The sequence below is a fragment of the Cuculus canorus genome, chromosome 2, assembly GCF_017976375.1.
Source record: "Cuculus canorus isolate bCucCan1 chromosome 2, bCucCan1.pri, whole genome shotgun sequence".
In the NCBI taxonomy this organism is placed as follows: domain Eukaryota; kingdom Metazoa; phylum Chordata; class Aves; order Cuculiformes; family Cuculidae; genus Cuculus; species Cuculus canorus.
In genome coordinates this window covers 10217366-10238761 of record NC_071402.1, presented here as the reverse complement: position 1 = coordinate 10238761, position 21396 = coordinate 10217366, and the positions used below count along the sequence as shown (strand labels likewise).

General features: G+C 38.6%; 1 protein-coding gene across 5 annotated transcripts in view; it reads right to left on the bottom strand.

The window, feature by feature from the left end:
* The window catches only part of KCNQ3 (potassium voltage-gated channel subfamily Q member 3), a 198115-nt gene that overhangs the window by 6297 nt on the left and 170422 nt on the right, over nt 1-21396 (bottom strand). For 3 of the 5 annotated variants that reach the window (XM_054059686.1, XM_054059690.1, XM_054059689.1), the window contains 9 exons: nt 21201-21356; nt 19505-19615; nt 18812-18907; nt 17342-17436; nt 15625-15651; nt 11920-11976; nt 4439-4626; nt 3229-3331; nt 898-1029 (listed from right to left, as the gene is read on the bottom strand). In XM_054059686.1, the coding sequence (XP_053915661.1) occupies nt 898-1029; nt 3229-3331; nt 4439-4626; nt 11920-11976; nt 15625-15651; nt 17342-17436; nt 18812-18907; nt 19505-19615; nt 21201-21356 (965 nt within the window). The remainder of the gene's footprint in view (nt 1-897; nt 1030-3228; nt 3332-4438; nt 4627-11919; nt 11977-15624; nt 15652-17341; nt 17437-18811; nt 18908-19504; nt 19616-21200; nt 21357-21396) is intronic. The other 2 variants (XM_009560043.2, XM_054059688.1) reach the window with 2 other exon arrangements.

Here is a 21396-nt window from a genome sequence, read left to right as displayed (position 1 = left end):
TCCTGGTTTGAAAAATATAACTAGGTATGAAGTTTCACAAAGAATCCTACTTGACTTTTTATCCAGAACAAAATCAAAAGAATCATTTGAGAGGTTCATATTTCAATATACGCTTTCACTATATCAATCCATTCATTCATTTGGCACGTTCATCTGCTCAGGTGCAAATAAGCCTCTGTTCATTCAGCCCACACACCAAGCTAGCAGTCAGCACTAGTCCACAGAGCAGTTATCTGTCTTATCATTCAATCTATGCAGGTACTTTGCATAGCTTCATGGTACCTAATGGAGTTTTAAAAATGGAACTAAAAAAAGCTCCAAGCAAACTTCCCAAAGCTAACGAGGCATTTGCTAGGCACCCAAGTATTGCTGGACCATCAGTCAATGTCTCAGTGAACTATGGCATCTCATTATTCGTAGACACAATGACTAGGACTCAGGTCCTTGGTTTTGTCTGATTACAACCAGTGGAGATCCAGTCGACACAGTAAAGAAAATTCGGGGAGATTGAGGGAGATTCAACTGATCGAATGAAGGCATCTGGTTTAAGCAGGAATTAATTGTGCCATAAAGGCCATTAACTATGTTAGCTAGTGCTCTGTTAACTATAAGAGGAATCTCATGTGGCTTGCTGGCATGTTTTTTCTTCGGAGACCTCAAAAAAGGTCTTCATATATATACGCACAAAATGGCTAAAAATATGAGTCAGGTCTCTGCTGCAGGTACCCCTGTTAGATGCTCACTAACCTTTATCCCCTGGGGAAAAGGTTTTCTTACTGACCAGCTAAATGATGCAAAGACATGGCTTCTGGTTGGCCTTGAACACAAATAGGCCATCTATGCTTCCATTTTACCAGCACGGCTATATATTTTCCCCAGTTTCCAGAGTATTCTTACCTTGTCTGAAGATACTTTATTCTGGAAAGCATATCAAGATGCCCTGCTGAATATTGCTCTATCACATCCTTTACATCATAAGGCCTCAAAGTCTCCTTGAATTTTTTTTTATAGAGACGAAACTGTAGTATTCTGCATAATAAACAGAAAAATCACTAACTCCTTATATAGATTCCATAATGATAATTTGCAGTTTTATCAAATAATTGATAAATACTCTGGATGTTTGGAAACTCAGCACATTATTTCAAAACAAGGCTATAAAACAAAAGCTGAGAATCTTTAGTATCATACCACATTTGTAATCTAATAGTATATAGTATTATTTATAAATAATAGGCTAAAATCAATTAAACACATAAATGCCTTTTTCAGTGTTATCATCATAACTAGAAATGGTTTTAAACAATATAAGTCACAGAAGGTTTTGAAAATGTGAAGCTGAAGCTACCTTTTTATGCTTAAGCCTCTTACAAAGTTAATTTATAATATATATAATGCTGAGTAATTTTCAGCTTGGATTTCATTTTGCACCTGGGAAAGATTTTGGATAGAAAATGTTAATTAGATAAAACTGAGGAAGTTAAGAATTGAGAAGCAGTTAAGGTTGTGGAGAAGAGTAAAAGTTTTAGAACTGTTTGAAGTGTCCTTGAAAAAACAGCAGTATAACATTATTGTAGTAGTAGTATCAATAATAATGGTAATGATAATGATAAAGATAATCTGACAATAATTGTATTATCACTATTCTTATAAAATATCCCAGCAATTAATAGCAGAATTCTTACAATAAAGACCAGTGCTGTCCAGAGCACTTGACAAGTGTTTGACGTACTTTTTTTTCATTGTTTTTTTTATACGTTACTTTGCACTGTTATATCTTGGTAGAACAAAAAAGTAGACGAGACACAAACGTAAAGAAAGAAAAGCACTTCATTTCTTTAATCTGTCTTAGGCTTGATATCTGAAGGTTTTCTTTCTGAGTAGTTTCCATGTTCATATTGGTCTGAATTGGGGAATTGCTGAAGTGTGTTAAGATTCTGACCTGTTTTTTATTCAAGGTTGATGGGGAGTTTAAGCTTTTTAAATCTGTATAAACTTAAATTTAGGAAAGATAATTTTTATCAAGATTTTTATTTAAGACTTTATTAAGACTTTTTAAGAATTACATTTCATTAGCATTCAGGGTCTGGGTAAACTATAGAAGGCAAAAAAAACCCAGCTTGGCTCATGATTGAGCTTAAAGGGAAATTGCACAAACCAATTAGGTTTGCATAGGATGTGGGAAAGGAAGTTTTGCAGAATAGCATGCCTTACAGAGATGTGGCTGGAAAACAGCACAGATATATAGTTTGCGTTTGAAAGCAAGCAGGTATGTGGGAAGCAGTCACGGGTAACATGAGCAAAGTCTGAAGAACCTGGCTTTTAGCAGGTTTGAGAAAACTTGGAATTTTTAATGACTGGTTCTCCTGCACTCAACTAGAAAAGAACTAGGAGAATATATATTAATATTTTACGTATATAAGGACATGATTATATGCTTATAACCACCTTCCTTGAAGCTTTTCTAAGAAGATAATTTTAGGGCACTCCAGACTTGCGATAATCACCTGGAAAGTAGTAACTCCCTGGCCCAAAACTTAACAACTTATAGAATGAAAAGCAATAGCAATGAAAGCAGGGTGTTTTCCTGTGGGGACATTTTTCAGAGTGGAGGAGGAACAGAGCATCAGTGAATAAATTCTATGTGCTTGATGTGCTAAAGATGTTATCATGCCTTACTAGGAGTTTTCTAAACCTAAGGAATAACTCTTGTGATATGAAAATAGATGTGACACATGTCACAAGATTACTGCTGAAATCACAAGCTGAAGACTGCTGAAATGGAGACCTCAGCATTTATTAAAATGTGACAGCAGAAATGTAGGTTGCACACTCATACAATTGTTAATAAAAAAGTGTTGAGTCAGCTCAGAGTTGCTAAGCAAAATTTCCTATTTTACATAAGCACTATAGTCAATAATTGAGCAAGATACTATATTTGTAGCATATTCTAATAAGGAACTGTCTACAATATTATTTTATAATAAATATTTTTATGGACGATCTTGTGAAAATGGCATGGTCAATGCTACAGAAAAATATTTTTCTTTCTGCATACTTTAAAAGAGGACTTCAAATACAGTGCTTTTCAATATATCTAGAATTTCCGAATGTATTGCATTTCAAAAAAGTTAAAACAGCAACATGTAGCAACATGGAAATGTGATTTCCTGAAGCACAAACATTCAAAGTCAAAGCAAAGCACTGAGAAGCGTCAGAGGCATTTACCTGACAGCTCGGATGGCTGTCTTGAATGTGGGGATCATATCTTCCATAAGGAAGTCGCTACTGTCGCCTCTCTCTTCTGCAATGTTTTCCCCTGTTCCTGCATCTGCAAAGCAGGTAAAAAAAAAGATGTGTGAACACCTGACCACACAATGTTTAGAGGGAGATATGGCTGACTAAAGCCCTACATAAAGTAAGTGCAATTTGGTAAAGGAACATCTCTTGTAGGTTCCTCTTTCTTTGGTCGGCTCTTGAAAGGCATTTCACAATTCTGTTGGGACAGCAGTAAAATACATTATTTGAGGGATCTCCTCTAAGAGTCCAGCATTTCTGAAATACTGGGAACTTCTCTTTCTTTCCAGTGGATTAAGAAGTCCCCACTTTTGGAGCTTTTACAATTTAAAATCTTTGCCACAATTATTTTACATAAGGCCAAAACAGGTGTAGAAGCAACAGGCCAAGTTCTCCTCCCACTTGCACTGCTAGGAGGTCATGTACCTTTGTGGAAGAGAATAATCAAGTTTTCGGTGTGGACACCCAGACTACATTCATGCTAGTATGCCCAGCATGCACAGCTGCCAGCTGGCACAACAAAGGAGAAACTTTTTTAGAGGTCATTTAGACACCACAGGCAAGAAGAAGAAAATACGTGCTGAGGGAAGCTGAGAGGAAAAACACCTTGTGATGTTACATGGGCACTCAATGGAAATCTGGTAAGGAGCAGCAGTCTTGGGAAAAGTGGAAGGGAAGCAACAGCTGACTCTATAAAACAAACTTTTAAGAGAATGCAGCAAGGAGATATTTGAGATGCCTGGGCAAGGACTAGTGCAGTGCTGGATGTAGTCTCGGACGGAGTCACCTTAGCATAGCATCCCTGCTGATAAACCGAGCCATGATGGCATGTACTCTTTTGAGGATATAGATTCACTGCCCAGTGTGCTTTTTTTCCAGGTCAGATATAGGTTGATTCCACCACTGGCTTTATCCCATATCAGCTGTTCATTTTATGGAAGGCCATTGTCCTATTTCAAGCACTGTGTTGCCTAGACTCCAGTATTCATTTCTTGGAGCTTTCCAAAATGTCACATGGAAAACTGGAGACCAGCCATACTTGGCCCAGAAAGTCAAAAACCTTCAACAGAAGATGCAGAGGAACAAAGTAAAATGGGGATAATAGAGGATAGATAGAAAGAAATCAACATAGATGGGCTACCTTCTGAGGTTTGCCAAAAAGCATACGCTTTCATTCGGAATGCAGTGCGAAAACGCTCCTTATTATTCAAGACAACATTCTTAGGCTCTTTTGAAGGACTTTCTTCAATGGCATCTACATTCAGAGGGGTAAATAGCTTTCCTTTAGTATTGGTACCACGAACCCGATCCAAGAGACCCAGCTTTTGGCTACAAAATAAGCAAAAGTAATCATTTTCCACTTTTGTACACATTTAACTTGTTTTCATGATGCTTTAAGTATATAATGGGCTAAATAAATGTATTGTACACAAGGACACTGCTGGGGCTACCATAATACATCAATGTCTTTGTAAGCAACAGCTAAGCTCCACAGGAAATTAACTGCTTTTTATAAGCATTTTTTGCATCAAAGTTGAAAATGTTACCAGAGGGTCTTGCTATCCTCTCCATGTAATGTATCCCAGTGCTTCTGCATCATTAGCATGAATGAAGCATTAGATTTACATTAAGAAGAGAAAAATCATTATTTAGGTAGTTATATTGTCTAATGATAAGGATCCTTGGTCTTTCCCGTCAGGGCTTTCTTTAACTAGTGGGTCCATGACAGGCTATTATACGAATAACTCATGTGCACAGCCAGGAGTAAAAGAAAGTCAGATGTGCTGTGAACCAAATAAATTATCAGCAAAACACTGGAAAGGCATTGCCAAGCAATTACTAGGTACATGGTAGGGCAGGCTACCCATCTGTATTTACCATTCATTTTCAGTCGTCTCTCACTGTACTAGAAATAGAGGTGACTTATACAAACTACAGTAAAGTGACACGTTTTGTTCCTCTGATGATCCCTTGTGCTGTCCTCTTACAGATTTACTGACCAAAGGCATTTTTCCTTCAGTGACAACTAGAATTGCATCCATCTGCCATCTTACCCGCATCAGTAACCCTGCTGACAGTCTGATGACTGTAATGGTCTTAAAGGCAATTACTAATACCACTGAAAAGAGCAACACAAAAAGAATTTGCTAGAATTTGCTAGTGAGTGTACCAGATTAAATATGCTCTGAACACTTCATAGGTGATAGATGGTATAAATATTTGATATGCTTGTTCACTTTTTTTCTTAAATATTTGTTAATTGCACATTTGTCAAAAAGGAGTAAGAAGTCTACCTTTTGACCCACTCCTGGACACTGCAGTGTGGGGCAGCTCTGGGGAGAGGTTAATTGTGCGCAGATGGTCGAGAAGCATTTACATGCAGAACACTGGATCAGAGAGGCTGAGTCGGGGAGGCTGCAGCTATCGCACTTCTGAGAGCCACAGATGGGAGCACAGCTGAAGGACGAACAGCAGTGGTGGATAGGAGAAAGAGATTTCATAGATATGCAAAGACGTATCTATGCAGTATGCTCAGCTGAAGCCACTAAACTTGCTGACAGGAGAGGTAAATGCGGACAGGGTCCACCATGCAACAACATAGTGGACAAAGACAAAGACTTATATGCAGACCTTGTGGGGAAGGGTCTCACTCACTGAACTACTTATTCTCTGCTTGAGGAATTATCTTGTTCAGACGGATTATTTCTGTGTTGTAGCATCTCTGGTGTCATTGTGCATCTCTTTGAAAGAAGGATCTGTTTCTAACTCAATGGTCTTTCTATGGTAGTATCACACCACAATCAAAGTTCTTAGGACCGCTCTTGAAATGATAAAGGTGAGATGAATTTAAAGATGTATGATGACTTTGAATCTTTCATGACTTTGCATAAGAGTGTTGACTTTCATGGGAATATTGCAATTTACAGCATACAAAGCTCCTACCCGATCTGAAGCACTGAAGATCATAGCTCTTATGGAGTTTGTGTTCTTTGACCCAGAAGGTCATGAAATATTACCTTCCCTATCACAAAAGGTGGAAGCACTAAACCTTTATATAGGATGTTTTTTCGGGCCTTCTGAATTTTCTTGTTGATAACTTGACAATACTTGTGAATGCAAGTTCTGTAACATAATAAATTCAGACACTTGCCCTTTCATTGTATATATGAAGTGTGTGCAAGCACGAAAGTAGCAGCTAAGAAGGGCTTGTTTGAGTATGGAGACACATCTCTAGTTCTGAAATAGCAGCATTGCCAGGACTGAAGTCAATGTGAGGAGATGAAAGTGTGGATTTGAATGAAGAATTAGAACAAACTAAGTGAATAGTATTAATATTACTCAGCCTTAATGTCACTTCCTGAGGAACTCATGGCATGGAGGAAAGATATAAAAAGTGCAGACGAATACACATAGCAAAAATCAGAGATTACTTCCTTCTTCGTAGAAAATTATGAAATATTACTTGCCAATGTCTGTGGTGAATTAGTCACCACAGAATGTGTAGGGCAATCTTATGTTCAGTTTTAAGGAATTTTTTAAAAAATTGTTTCCACAGTGTTAACTTTTGGGTTGAAGTCTTAATCCGATTGATCCACCAAGGCTCTAAAGGCTGAATTGATGGTGAGTTCAGGGTCCCAACAAGCAGTTTATGTTCTACTAAGACAGGGAGAATCTTGTGACATCTTTCCTGCACCATTATCAGTTATCTACTCTTTCAGAGGCCATATTTGAGAGCAGTTGTGCTTTACAAGACACATGTCTAAACTGCATGGTATTTCTGCAAAATTCGGATGCTTCAAGCACCAGCTACTATATATCAGAAAAATGTATGCAGGAGAAGACAACAGCAATAAGCAAGTTTTGAAAAGGCATGAAAAAGAAAGATGAAGAAGTAAATGACAACTGAATTGGTCGTGTGAGGGTTTTTTAGGGAAAAGAAATTCTCATGTCTCTATAGTAATAAAACTAACGCTTAAAGAATGAATTAATTTTGAGAAGGATGGTCAAGAAGAACCTGACATCACGGTACATAACTGAAAAAAGATTTTAGTGCAAAGAAATGCACCAAAGATCTAGCTGAGTGATAACAAAGAGTGATAACAAAGAGTCAGGGAATAGAAACTTATGGGCACGAAGATATTAGAAGAAGCGAACCTGTTATGTTTTCAATGTGAATAAAAAAGCACACAGCAATTAAGCATGCTTGGCGTGGTGGTGATCTTTGTAGACTGAATAAGACTGTGAAATAAGATACAAGAAGAAACTGGAGCAGTTTCAGGATGAGTAGATATATTCAGTGATAATAAAACAAAGACATTTTTCCCTAGGTCTGAAAAAATTATACATACAACAGGTTGTTGTGGACATCAGCTTTTCCTTGTGTAGGGATTGACAACTCACAAATTACAGAGGAATCTCAAATGAAAGAGGAGACTGTAGTCCAACTGTACTTCAGGTTTCCAAGATTAAACATCTTGTTGCAAAAGTTTCTGGAGAGACTTTCCAGGATGAGAAGGAAGCTTCTAGAAGGATTAAATCTAGCAGTGAAACTCAGGTGATTTCAGATGATGAAGTGATTTTCTCAAAGAAAAGAAATGGTCACATACGACATGTTGGCTTTGAGCAATGTACTAAATGTCACAAGATTTGCCTTAGTAATACTACAGAGAAGTTCTTAAGGGAAGAATATGTTTAAGGGAAAGAATCTGAAAGATGAAGAAGCAGAAAAATAAGTGACAGAAGATTGCTCTTGTTTATTAAAAAACAGTTTAATACTATATTATGAGAATATAGTTGCCATTACATATGTCCTGACTTTTTCTCCTTAAACTTGCTTATTCCTTCAAAATACACATCCAGATCTCTCAAAGTTTGCCCCTTAAAACTCCTGTAATAACTGCCTTCCTTTACGAAAAGACAAGGAGACACGAACTGTATTGCAAGTATCTACAAGGATCAGACCAGCAGGAAAAGGGCAAACGGATGATGAAAAGTATCCAAAATATTAATCTTGCAGACTTTTTTTTTAACATAAGACAGAACTATAAGCAACATATGCAGAAACATCTGCCATTGAAGTATACAAGAATAGCAGTGATCAAGATATGGTATCCTCTTCATAGATCAAAGCAGATCAAAATATTCCTCTGCACTCAGCATAAAATCTGCATACACATTGGTGGGTTGTTGTGGACTTTTATTTTGGGGGGGGGCTGGAGTTTAAGCTAGATAATATGAAGGAAAAGCATTTCCAAGTTCTCTTTCTAGGGAGTTTCTCAACTTTCTGCATTGATGTGTCATTTTAGGACCAAAAATGTTGTCCCAAGGCTGCTTCTTGAGCATCCTAGGTTTGAGAGCTAGAACTCATCTGATCTGTCTTAAGCTGTTTAAAACTTTAAATGTCCTGTCTAGGATTAAGCTTTAGACACCTTCCTATAATCAGTGCTAAGTTAGTAATCTACAGAGTGCAGTTCAGCTCCATTTCACTTGGAATGACTTTAGAGGTGGGGGAACTTGTCTCTTGTTATTGACTACAGAAAGATGAGATGTTGTTTAAAAAGCAGGTGTCTAATCTAAGTTAAAGTTACCTGAGCTAAAGCTCTCCTCAAGAATTGAATCTGGATGATTAACCCTTAAAGTAACATTCAGATTCATAACAGTACATTTGTGTAATTGACAATTGTTTTCATATCCAGGCAGCCAGAGCAGTAGAATCATCAGAAAATAATTAATCCTCTTCACATGAAAAAATACCACAGTATGTTGTATATAAAAACACCCAAAACAAAACCCAAGCTTCTTTCCAGATAATGACTAGGAAAAAAAATAACATTATTCTCCTTTCCAAGGGATGAAATCTGGGTCTGCTCGGGTTTTTGTTTTCATTGTGCTTTTTAAAAAAAATTAGGAAACATTTATTCTTATGACACAATCACCTTCATTAAAACAGCATGCGCATGGCTCAGTCTCAGGGTATGAAGCATGCGCAGATTACATCATCCTTCATGAGAGAGGCTAGGACAGTGGTTCCCACCCACAGGTTCACATACTGCTGCTTGTCTTTCAGACTCCTCCTACTGATATTAGCTAATCATTCTTCCATGGGGACAGTGGTCCCAATTCATTTGGCTTCCTTATATTCAATAAAATGTGATTCCTGACTTTCAGAGCAGTTCTAGGAACTTGGGGGCACTTAAATGTGTTCCAAACATGCTGATAAATGTGCAGAGTAGTTTCTCTGATTAGCTTGGATATGTTGCCATTGCTTGTCTTGCATGCTATTGTCTCCTCTCCCTTGTGGTGGAATAATAATTTTCCCAAAACTTTTGTCTTTGAAGTGGAGTCTCGGGATGAGAACTCCTTACCTCTGTGGTAGACACACACCACCATAAAGAGAGGAAGGAAGAAGCAGTACAGAAAGTTTGGACTGAAAGATTTCTACCTAAAGAAAAATTCAGCTCTCAGATTCTTGCTTCCCAAGAGCAGTAGGAATTATTTTGGAACATCTGAGAGATTAATTTGGTGGCTGGATATATGAAAGATGGCTGGCTTCTGCAGCAGATGTTTTACCCTTGCTCAGGATAAAGAGTGGGAACCACCGAACTAGAAATACTTTTCCAGAAACAGTCATGCAAAGAGATAATGCAGTTACATCCCATCATGCAAGCCAGATACTCTCCTCTCTGTGCTTTGCCTAGTATTGGAGTTTCAAAAAAAAATGGTACATGTATGAGAAGAAAAATAATGAATTAATGCTAACAGTGAGTCAAACACAGCCTCTTCCATGTATTGACACTTTTACCTAATAAGGAGTAATAATAATAATAATAATTGATTTATTTTTATAGTCTAGATAATTATTACATTTAGTTGGTCTCAAGTAACTGGAAGGAAAAGGCAGTCTTGTTTACTCCAATATTTTACTACATTATAAGCTGTACTTACATGGTTGAACTTGGCTTTGGGAAATCAAACATTCTGAACGAGATTTCCAGAAGGATTCTCCTTTGAACTATTCCCAGTAGAAATTAGCATGAAACTAATGTTATGGGGACAACCATGAATCCTACACTGAATACATTCAGCTAGTCTCAGAGAGTTCGTATGTTTCCTTAATATAAAACAAAGAGTGTTCTACACTACTAAGGTACTTCTGAACTGTGGCCTTTTAAAGAAATCAAGTAACATTCCTTTCTATAGAGAGGAACTCACAAAATCATCCAATATCAAAATATTTGACTGTAACATCTTGAAAAATAATGTCTTTATTTAAAAAGCCACTTTTCACCCTGAATTGTAAGGTCTAAATTTGGAAGTTTCTTATGTATGAGGAGGCAACATCCCCTTTCAGCCAACCAATTTCCACACTCTTTGGTGGCATGTGCTCATTGCTATTTAATTGCAGGCATGACCTGAGATCCAAACTCAGCTACCATCCAGATTATTTGCCCAGAAACATGAACACAAGCCTTAACTCAGGCTCAGCTCTGATGCCCTTCAGAAAGAAGAGCCCTTATACACACTAGAGGCCTTTGCTTAACTCCTCTTCTCATCCACACTCTCTAAAGTGATTGGAAATGGGTAAAAATAAGCCATGTCACACAAATCCATGGGGATAATACATTCAATTCCACATTCAATTTTTTGTGAAAATAGGATGGATATTTTTTCACCAATGGATGCAGCCAGTAATGTAGGTAGGACCCATATGGATGTTGACCCACGCTTTACTTTGTAGTGAATATTCATCTCCATGTATCAAAAACTAGAAAGAAAACCCAACTGCAAAATCAATGTCTCTTGACTTTTTTTGCACGGGTCAATCATCCAGTGTAAAAATGGAGCGCTTCACTAGCAGCTCTCCAGAAGTTGAAGAGCTTAGGCCAGGAAAGTTGAGTTGAGTGTTGAGGATTTCATGTTTGTGGAATGAAGTGGGAATGAGAATAATGAGCTGAAGTTGAATGATAGCAAGATGTTTGTATGGGATAGAATAAAATTCTTGACAATTTTGTCAAAATAGTAGTATTTACAATTATATATCTTTCATATTCCTGAAACACAACAAATTATTTCTGGTTTGGTTTTTTTTGGTAGGAAGATAAAGTTCTTCCCTCACACCTTAGGTCATAGTTCAGCAAGTTATTTAATCATGTCTTTAACTTTATTCAGAAGATCAAAAGCATCTACTTGTTTTCCATTTGCTGAACCAGAACCTGCAAATACACATGTAGTATGATGTTCCACTTAAGTCAAATGCGAAGTTACTTGCATGAACTTGTATTTAGCTCTTACAGTATATTTTTCATACAGCATATATCTAAAGTACTTTCAGAACAGGTTAGTATCACTCCCATTCTATAAAAACAGAGAGAAGCACTTATTTCTAAGCAGATCATTGGCAGGACCAGGATTAGATCCCATGTTTTCTGAACAGCAGAACAACAAACTATCTGCAAGGTCATGCAACTTTCTGTTGATGCTTAAGTAACTTTTCAGTCTTATCTCCCATTTTTTTATGGTGGTTAGATAAACTACAGTAGTAGAAACAGAAATTGCAGGCAGAGAATGGCATGCAAGAAATATGGAAAGAGTAAGACTTGATTGTTACTTGAATGTATATACCTAAGTTTTCTTGTGAGGCTTGATCCAAAGAATGACTCCCTACTAAACATGACATTACTGTAAAGTGAAGAGAAGTTATTAAGATGAGACGTTAGTGATTACCCATGAGAAGCTCTATGAAAAAGAATGGGAACAGCTTTTCATTTGTAGTTAATGTACTGTGCAGATCAGTGTGGCTTGTTTCCCTTTCTTGTTTTGGGCAAGCACATTGAGAAGAAATATCCACAATGACATTTCCCCCCTTGCAAAGTATGACTTTATTTCATTGTGCTGTTATTACAGGCAATGTAGGAATGCATGGTGTTATATGTATTCTTTCATACTCACTTACTAGGAAGGACTAATAACAATTCTGGCACTTAAAAAAAAATCAAACCAACTTTCCAAAGGCAGAGAAATATTATTTGTCTTGTAGAGATAAGGAAACATTAACAAATGATTTTTCTGCAATGACATAATAATCTAGGAATGAAAATGCTCTCCTGACATCTAGTTCCAGAGTTGGACAACACTGATTAGGACCAAGACCATAGGAGAAAGTTTAAAATCTTCCACTAAAGTGTCTGTACATACAAGTGTCAAAGCTTCAACACTAATCAAAATCAATGGAACAGTTGCTAACAATAGCACTGAAAAATAAGGCCCACAATTCCTTCCTTAAACACAGACATAAGAAGTTGGTTCAAAATAAACAATATGCCCATCAAACAAAGGCCCACTATAAGTGTAGGTCAGACACCCAAAATCTGCAGCAGAAATGAGCATTGATATTATATTTCTCATAAATTTTCCTTCTTGGGAGCTAAACAGATGAAAAGCCTTGGCAATACACGCAAAAGAGTAATGACTATCTGAAATTTCAAGGGTTGGTAAGTTTTGGCTTTGATTAAGAAAGAAAAAGCTAGTGGCACCTCTGGCACGAAGTCAGTGAACTTCTCAGCAGTGAGCAGTGAATAGCACAGCCCCCTTACTCCTGGTTTGTGGAACTATCCAAGGCATGTAGGGAAAATGATATTCTTAACAGAGTAGCATCATTTATATCATGTCATCGCTTACAGGACTCAGCCTACTGTCTAGCTTAAGGGTAGCCTAACGTGCTCTTCATCATATATTTCACATCTTCACAGTCTTAGTTTAAATGGAGCTTCAACAAAGCCTTTCACTGTTGCCAAACTTTAATCAGCTCTTTGCTATCACATGTCCAGCCCTACAGCTTTGCCTTGGGATCCAGCTTCTGAAATGGACTCTTCCACTTTGTTGTTTCCCCTGCATTTTTCCAAAATGGTCTAAGAACAAGGAGCTGCCTCTAACTATGACTTTGTCATCATGCCAGCTCCTGCTTCCACGAATTTGTCCTAGAAAGATCTGCCACAGAATTGGACTCTGCTGCTGTGGAGCTCCAAAAGAGCTTTTACACAACAGAATAGAAATTCTGCCACTTTTTCACACAGCTGGGCCTCATTTTCAGTTTATTAACCATTTCAATTTTCTGACTCTTCTGGGAAAGTTTTGAACCAACTCTTCTCCCTCCTTCATCAACCACTGTTCAGATAATGCAGCTTATTACTACAAGATTCCCATTAAGTCCTTAACTGATTCAAGAACCCAGAGACTGAGTGCACACGTGGGCTGTTCTCTCCACTAGGACCTTATTGCTTCCATTTTCTTATTGCTCACATATTTCAATACAGCCTTAAATGCAAACTGCAGTGGAGTACAAGTAATACTTTCAATAATGAATCACTTTAGGAAGATGAGGAATATATTTTTTTAATTATCTGGTCTGTAAATAAGATTTTTATGACAGATGTGAGGTGGGACTGTCAAAACAACCAGATTTTATGGCTCAGTCCCATGTCTACTGCAGTCAGTGGGTGCTCCCACAAGTGCCATCATTTTTCTGTTTACCTGGAGGGTTTCCAATCCCTCTTATTTCCATAAGCCCACTCCTGCAAACAGGGAAGCTCCAATGCAGGTTAACTGATGATTTTGCTGAAGGTTATTACATATGTAACAACATAAGAGCAAGATATATTCAGCTAGAATGAGGGGCCTTGGGATTACAGTTTTAAAGATTTTGAGCTGTGAGTCATTCTTTTCCATTTTTAATCCAGTGCTTCAATACAAAATGACTTATTCTGCTGGACTAAAAGACACAGTAACTCGGAAGCTACGCTACAAACTGTTCAGTCACTGCAGGTGCAGGAGCTTCTCTAGGGGGGTTGTAACTGACAGCAAACTGCTGCAATCATTCACTTGCCTGATTTTAATCTGCTGCTGCATCTGAGTCATAATATGCTTTGGCTGAAGGTATGGAATTACATAATCAAAAGGATTTCAGCTCCCAAGCTCTCTCACATACAAGGCCCAAACTCAGCTGATGCCAACCCTAGAGATGGCTAAAATCTCCAGACATCTACATTAATGCATCTGAGCTTATTCATGACAGCTTAGCCTGGGCAGTGTAAAGTACTTAAGGTTCATGAGGATTCACAAGCTAAGTAACTCTTCTCCAGGCAGTCTTTGAAGAGGAGCAGGTTAGCTCATGATGATGGTAGCAAGAGGGGGAAGTATTCTTTTCCCAATAATTCAGCACTACAGAACTTGACTGTATTATACAAAAACTTGGGATAGGCGTTTCTTTTCTGTTAAAAGAGGTTTCAGCCTAAAAATCTCAAGTGTCAATCTGTTCTTTTCAGCTTCCTTTATTGAAACTGTCACATGTTACATGAAATGTTTAAAAAATAAAAAGGAAAAGATAACTTTCCATCAGGCCAGGGACTGGGATCCAGGCCTGTACTCTGACTAACAGTTTTCAAATTTTGCTACAATTCTTGCTTTGCTTGTCTGCACTGTAAATGCAGGTGCAAATGGAAATATATTCGGCACTAGTATGGAATTATTTATCCATTAATCACTATTGATTTTCATTGTGGGTGATCCATTGATAGCAGTTTAGCATTTAGTATTTCACATTTTCAGTGTAAAAAGTCAAACCACTTTCTGTGCTTTTGAATGGCAGATTAGCTGGAAGGGGTTATAAATATATCATTTCCATTCAAGACTTTGCATGCTGACTGATAATGACTACTCTGCTGTAGTTATCAGTGACCACCCAGTATTAGAATTTATGATTCCTTCATTCTCTTTGCTTGTAAGTTCCCCAAAGTGTCTGGGAGCTTTGTCATCTCTTTCAGCAGAGTTGTGACCAATGCCTCCAACCTAATGTAGTTTTTTTCAGTATTGCCAGACAGATTTACTACCCTGCTGATCTATCTTAACCATCCATCTTAGCATTTATCATTAGGAAATCTTTGCGCATGGTGAATCACCACAGACCTGATCTCCAACACTGCAATATTGCTCTGTGCAGAACTTTTAATTCACCCCAGAACAACCTGGATGCTAAACCCTAGATTTACAGCATGGATCAGGAGAGACTATGATTAATCAAAATGAACAAAAAAGCTGTTTACAGACAATCAACAAGCAACACTGCATTTGTACAATTCATATTTTAGCTGTGTTGTTAACTTGGGGAAAAAGCAAGCAATTAGAAAATGGATTAGTTAATCACCTCTAACGATTACCTGTGGTGTTAGTAGCATGTTTTGGTTAACAGCTCATGAATACACAAAGAACAATTTAACCCGCATCCTCCAATTACTGTATTAAAACATGGCTATTACAAAGCCAGCTACATACCTGGCAGTACCATCCAGTTGCTCTTTCCTTTTGTAGAAGAGAGGAAGCATTACAAGAAAGCAAGAAAGGAGAATTACATGATAAAGTCAGCAGACTTTTTAAGACAGAAATTGCTAATCTATTGCTAACAATTCATACCTCTCTTGTTCTGACTAAATGTGACAGCAGAATAAAAGCTACATTTTTGACTAGCCATGAAGCAAGGGAAGTGATATAGGTCCCCGAAACCAATCTGCCCTGCTTAGACTGGCAATCCTGTCCTTAGTGAGAAGTGAACTTCCTTGCCCTCTCTCCCACGACCTTATTTGCAGAACACCTATTATATTTCAGGTTGCATTTGAATCACAGAAGAACCTATATACAATGAATAAGCTTGAAGTCACAGCAACGAGTCTAGACTCAGGTGAGCCTGAGAACTGTTCTCTGAACAAAACCTGAGGTCGATAAACCCTGTAGAAATTACTCTATAATTGATAATGTGGGAATAGATAGAGAGTGAGAAAGAATAAAGAAAAGGAATGAAATGTACTGAGCTTCAATTAAACATTTGTGGTGTTTTTCTTAGAGATTTCCTTTTTAATGTATGTCAAATCAGTCCTGAAGAAATAGATTGTGAATAAAGCAAAGAGACTGTTAGTATTGGTAATTTGCCCTTTGTGAAGACAGAAGCCTGAAATATTTCTTCAAGTCAGTTTTGAGCAACAGCTGGAACCGCTGTCTTAGTGCAGTAAGCACAACTTACATGAGGAGACCTCTGTTTGAACTGAGCAGTAGTTTAAAGGCACTTTTTTTTTCAGAATGAGACATAACAGCAAGTCCAGAATGAAAGCTTAAAGAATAAACTTGAATAAGTAATGACCATTATTAGCAACTGATAGTCTACACCTAAAAGTCTTGGCTTTTATCAGGCCAATATTTTAAAATGTTACACCTCAAGGTGAGGAAGGTACCTGTTTGACAGGCAGGAAACTGAGGATCAGACTCATATCTATAAACATATGAGTGTCCATTAAGTCTGCATGTCTTTATGTATAGAATGCTTTCCACTGAACACAGAGTAGTGATTAAAGTATAACTATGACCTCAACATGCTAGAAAAGTTTCCTTGTGAATCTTCAGTTAATAGTTTCAGCGGGCAACAGTTTGACATATGCTTTGGCTGTCCTACGCTGAATCATCCCCTTGAGCAACTAGTATTGTCAAAATTAAAACAAGCACTGATCGTGTTCACGTGCCATGGCCACCTCTGTGAACAACACAATTGTCAGGCCAGCTCAGTTAAAGAGAAAATAGTAAGAATTTTCAGCATAGCTCATGTCTTAAAATACACAAACACATCATAGAGTGTGTGAGAAGTAAATGTGCCTGTAAAATGCAGGGCTAAAACTTTATCAGATCAAAATTACAGTAAAGAAGCTGAGATTTCCAGGGCAATAAATGCCAGAGTCTTACAAAGTGAAGCTGATGGTGAGGCAGTCTTCTCCTTTGTTCAATGCCAACATGAGAGTCACTGATGGAGTTATCCATGTGCCCCTAATACATCCCACCAGATGAAGGAAGAGCAAACAGATCCAGATGCCAAAAAGTATGTTTTTCACCCTCAGCCAGGAAGCTAACTGTCAAATCTGTTACCTACAAAAGCCTGCTTGGTATATGCATCCTGTCCTGAATTATACTACACAGAAAATGATGTTGGAGATGTGGACAATGCACTTACCTGAAAAATGGAAATGATACGATTGATTCATAAAACCTCCAGGTAGCAACTAGATCAATCCTGTTGGGGTTAGTAGCATAGTATCTCCAGGCAGCCTGAATTACAAGGGAGAGGAAATTATTACTCTTAGGTAAAGTTATTCCCTAGGCTGACAGCAGCTAGATTTTTGCAAAGAACATAATGATGCACCTGAGACACCATCTGGAAATTATTTACTAATCAGCCTCATCAAATAAGTGTCCATATACGACAAAATTATTGACAGTTGATTATGATCTGAGAGGGTTGTTAACAGAGACAGGACATGAGAGAATCATCAACATTGACAAGACATTTCATTTGACTAAACTGGCTTTATTCTCCTGTCTGGTATAGTTAAAGAGTTTCAAGTGATACTGGACTTGTCTAATGTTTCTGGAAGTGTTTAAGCCAGTTTACTGTCCAGTGTTCCATTAGAGGAAATTTTGCTGAGCAATTTTCTATTTCAGCATTTAGCTTTCATCAAAATTCTCTAAGCACGTACCCAAAACATACAGTAGCTAAATTAGTTACCTACTAAGTGGAGATGCTTTAATTTAAAAGAAGAATGCAATTCACCACTCATCCCTGCAGCCCCTTCTGTTTGCTAAAGTGTTTTTGATGAGAACAGCACAATATGCCACTCAGTCTGTTTCTCCTGAGAACTAGTTTGATCCTGCGGAGTCCTGAGCACCACAGCTTCCATCTGTTATCACAGAAACTTCCTCTTGTCCCTCTGTGGAAATGCTGACATTTACTTCACTGCCATCAAGGTGTGCTCCACACCTAGTAAGAGTTATTCCTGTCAAAATTCTCAGCCCCTAGACTAGTAATTTTAAGCCTAATTTTCTGAAATCATAACAAAGATCATAACTAAAGTCCAAGTGAGCTAAAGAATCTCTTCCCACTGAATCCTCTGATTGTCCAGTGACATAACGGAAGATACAAAGTGTGTTTCAGTTTTTACAAACACATACTATTTATATCATTTGCCTTGATTGAAACAGTCACTCTCTGTCGTTTTATTTCTGTTGCTGTTTTCATATCAATAACAACATAACTTTGTTTGCATATAAAAGCACTCTCTCAATGGAACTGACAAAACCTGGATTTTACAAAGAATATGTCTTCAACAGCTTGTTTTCTGTGATTTTGTGGCACTGATGCAGAAGCTGGTGGTATCCAGAAGCAGCAGATGAGATCCTTTCTTCTAAAGACGCTGTTCTTCTGAAAGATATTCTGGGAATTGAAAGATTCCTCAAACCCTGCAAGGAACACTGGATTGTCTAGCTTGATGTGAAAAAAACCTGACTCCTTCACTAACACAGCTTCTTACCTCCTGCAATGGGAAATGAGAATTTGGGCAGGAGGGAAGCAGTGGTCCTTGTTAACGTAATGCAGCAGTCTTCATATGCAACACTTTTTTCAAGGAGAGAATAAGTGACTGCAAACCTGAATGAGTTCAGCTGCTGGCTTTCTTCTTTTCTCAAAATGTTTCTGACGATGTTGCTCCTGGACTTTCAGTGCCAGCCCTGAGCCCAAAATGCCCTGAAAGCATAGAATGATGCAAGATTTTAGACATTTCTTACACAGAAAAAAAGTATTAATAATAAGAAGAAATGGGTCTGTAGGTGGAGACAGATATGACTATGTGGGATTTTTGTGAAGTACAGCATGCCTTTCCCACTGCTTTGCTCATGAGGCATCCGGTTGTCATGACTGTCTCAAGGGCCACAGGCCACGCCAAATCATTTTCAGGTCCTCAGCAGTCTTCTTGAGCCACACACATTGTGTGGCTATGTCAATGCCAGTAAACTAACCTGGGCCTGGGTACAGGCTCATGAACTGCCCCGCGATTTCCCAGACTGCTCCCCTGTTGGACTAATTTTGTCCTATTACGACTAGGACTGTCTTAGAAAACGCCCACACATGGTTTGAGAAGTATCGGGGTGACATATTCCCAACAGGCTCTATGCGAAGTTGGGAAGAAAGGAGTTTGATTTATGGCTATAGACCAGCTCAAATATCTGAATAATTTCTTACAAAGGGATTTTGTTTTCACTGCTAGTTTTGATCACTTTACTTTCTCTATTGCAAGCCCACAAGGCCGGGCTGTGCCTAACAGAGGAGGGGCAAAGTACTTACTGCAGGAAGAGCAAAGAAAGACACTCCAATGAGAGAGAACGTAGCTGCAATCAGCCGCCCCTCCCATGTTTTGGGGGTCTTGTCACCATACCCAATTGTAGCAAGGGTGATCTGTGGGCACAAAAAATCAGGACTTTCCATAAGAAAAACAAAGCCAACAGATCTGCTTTAAGTGTCACTACGAAACCTGCATAACACACTTAGCTCTATGGGTTCTTATGCACAGCTTTTTAAAATAGGATCCTAGTGATAGGCCATGTTTTTTTAATGGTATCATAGTCCAGAGGCATTGCATCAGGGAGAAGAGGTTTAGTCTTAAAGTAGCTGCCTCTGTAGGATCATCAAATCATAGAATGACAGATTCATAGAATTATTGAGGTTGGAAAATGTCTCTAAGATAGAGTCCAATGGTCTGCCCCACACCCCCATGCCTACTAAACCATGTCTCAAAGTGCCACATCTACACACTTTTTCAGTCCCTCCGGGGATGGAGACTCCACCACTTCCCTGGGCAGCCTGTTCCAATGCTTCACCACTCTTCTGGTAAAGAACATTTTTCTAATATCCAATGTAAACTTACCCTGGCACAACTTGAGGCCAATTTCTCTTGACCTATCACTTGTTACTTGGGAGAAGAGGTAGTTGTAGACAGTGATAAGGTGTCCCCTCAACCTCCTCTTCTCCAGGCTAAAAAACCCCAGCTCCCTCAGCCTCTCCTCATAAGACTTGTGCTCCAGACCCTTCACCAGCCTCCTGGCCCTCCTCTGGACATGCTCGAGCAACTTAATATCATTCTTGTAGTGAGGAGCACAAAACTCAACACAGGATTTGAGATGTGCCCCTACTACACCAATTATAGAGCAGAATCACTTCCCTAATCCTGCTGGCCACACCATTTTTTATACAAGTCAGGATGTTGTTGGTGTTCTTGGCCACCTGGACACACTGTTGGCTCATGTTCAGCTGGCTGACAACCAGCACATCCAGGTCCTTTTCTGCCGCGTGGCTTTCCAGTCATTCATGCCCAAGCCTGTAGCATTGCATGGAGTTGTTGTAGCACAATCCTGGCCCTTATCCTTGTTGAATCTCATATAATTGGCCTTGGCCCGCCGATCCAGCCTGTCCAGATCCTTCAGCAGAGCCTTTCTACTGTCAGCAGGTCAACACTCACACCAAATTTGGTGTTGTCTGCAAACGTACTGAGGGTGCACTCAATCACGTCATCCAGATCATTGGTAAAGATGTTAAAAAGAACTGGCCCTCATACTGAGAAAATCAACAGCATCTCCCAGTTTGGCCAGCCCTGGTTTTGCCACTTCCAGAGGGAAATAGCTCTCACAGGCAGCTTACTGCTGTCATGACAGCTAGGTCTTCCATAGGCAGACCTGGCACCAGCAATGGTTATACCTAAAGAGACACTCTTCTTAAAGAAAGGTTTTTGAGAAGCCAGGAGCACAGACTGCCTTCTGAAAGAGGCTTAAGCACCTAACGGCCTTTGTCTGACTGAAAATGAAAAGAGATATAAATTCTGTTAAGTAGTTTTAGGGATGTCCATCATTTAGAAGTGTTATACCAGTAGCATGCCCCTCATCCAAATTTAGCAGAATTTACACTATAATTCCTAGTATCAACACTTTATCTCTTCTTGGATATAAAGTTTCCAAGAACAGGATGAGGTATTTTTGGAGTCACTTACCAGCCCCCACCATAGCGCATCTGCATATGTTTCAAACTCTTCCTTCATCTCCACCCCATTAGCATCCTTTTCAGGAACATCTTTTTCAACCAGATAAACAAGAAATGAGGATAGGATGAGTGTCAGGAACCCAATGTACCAAGCAGTGATGAGTTCCTGGAAAAGAAGCAGATGGACAATGGAAGGGCTGAAAACA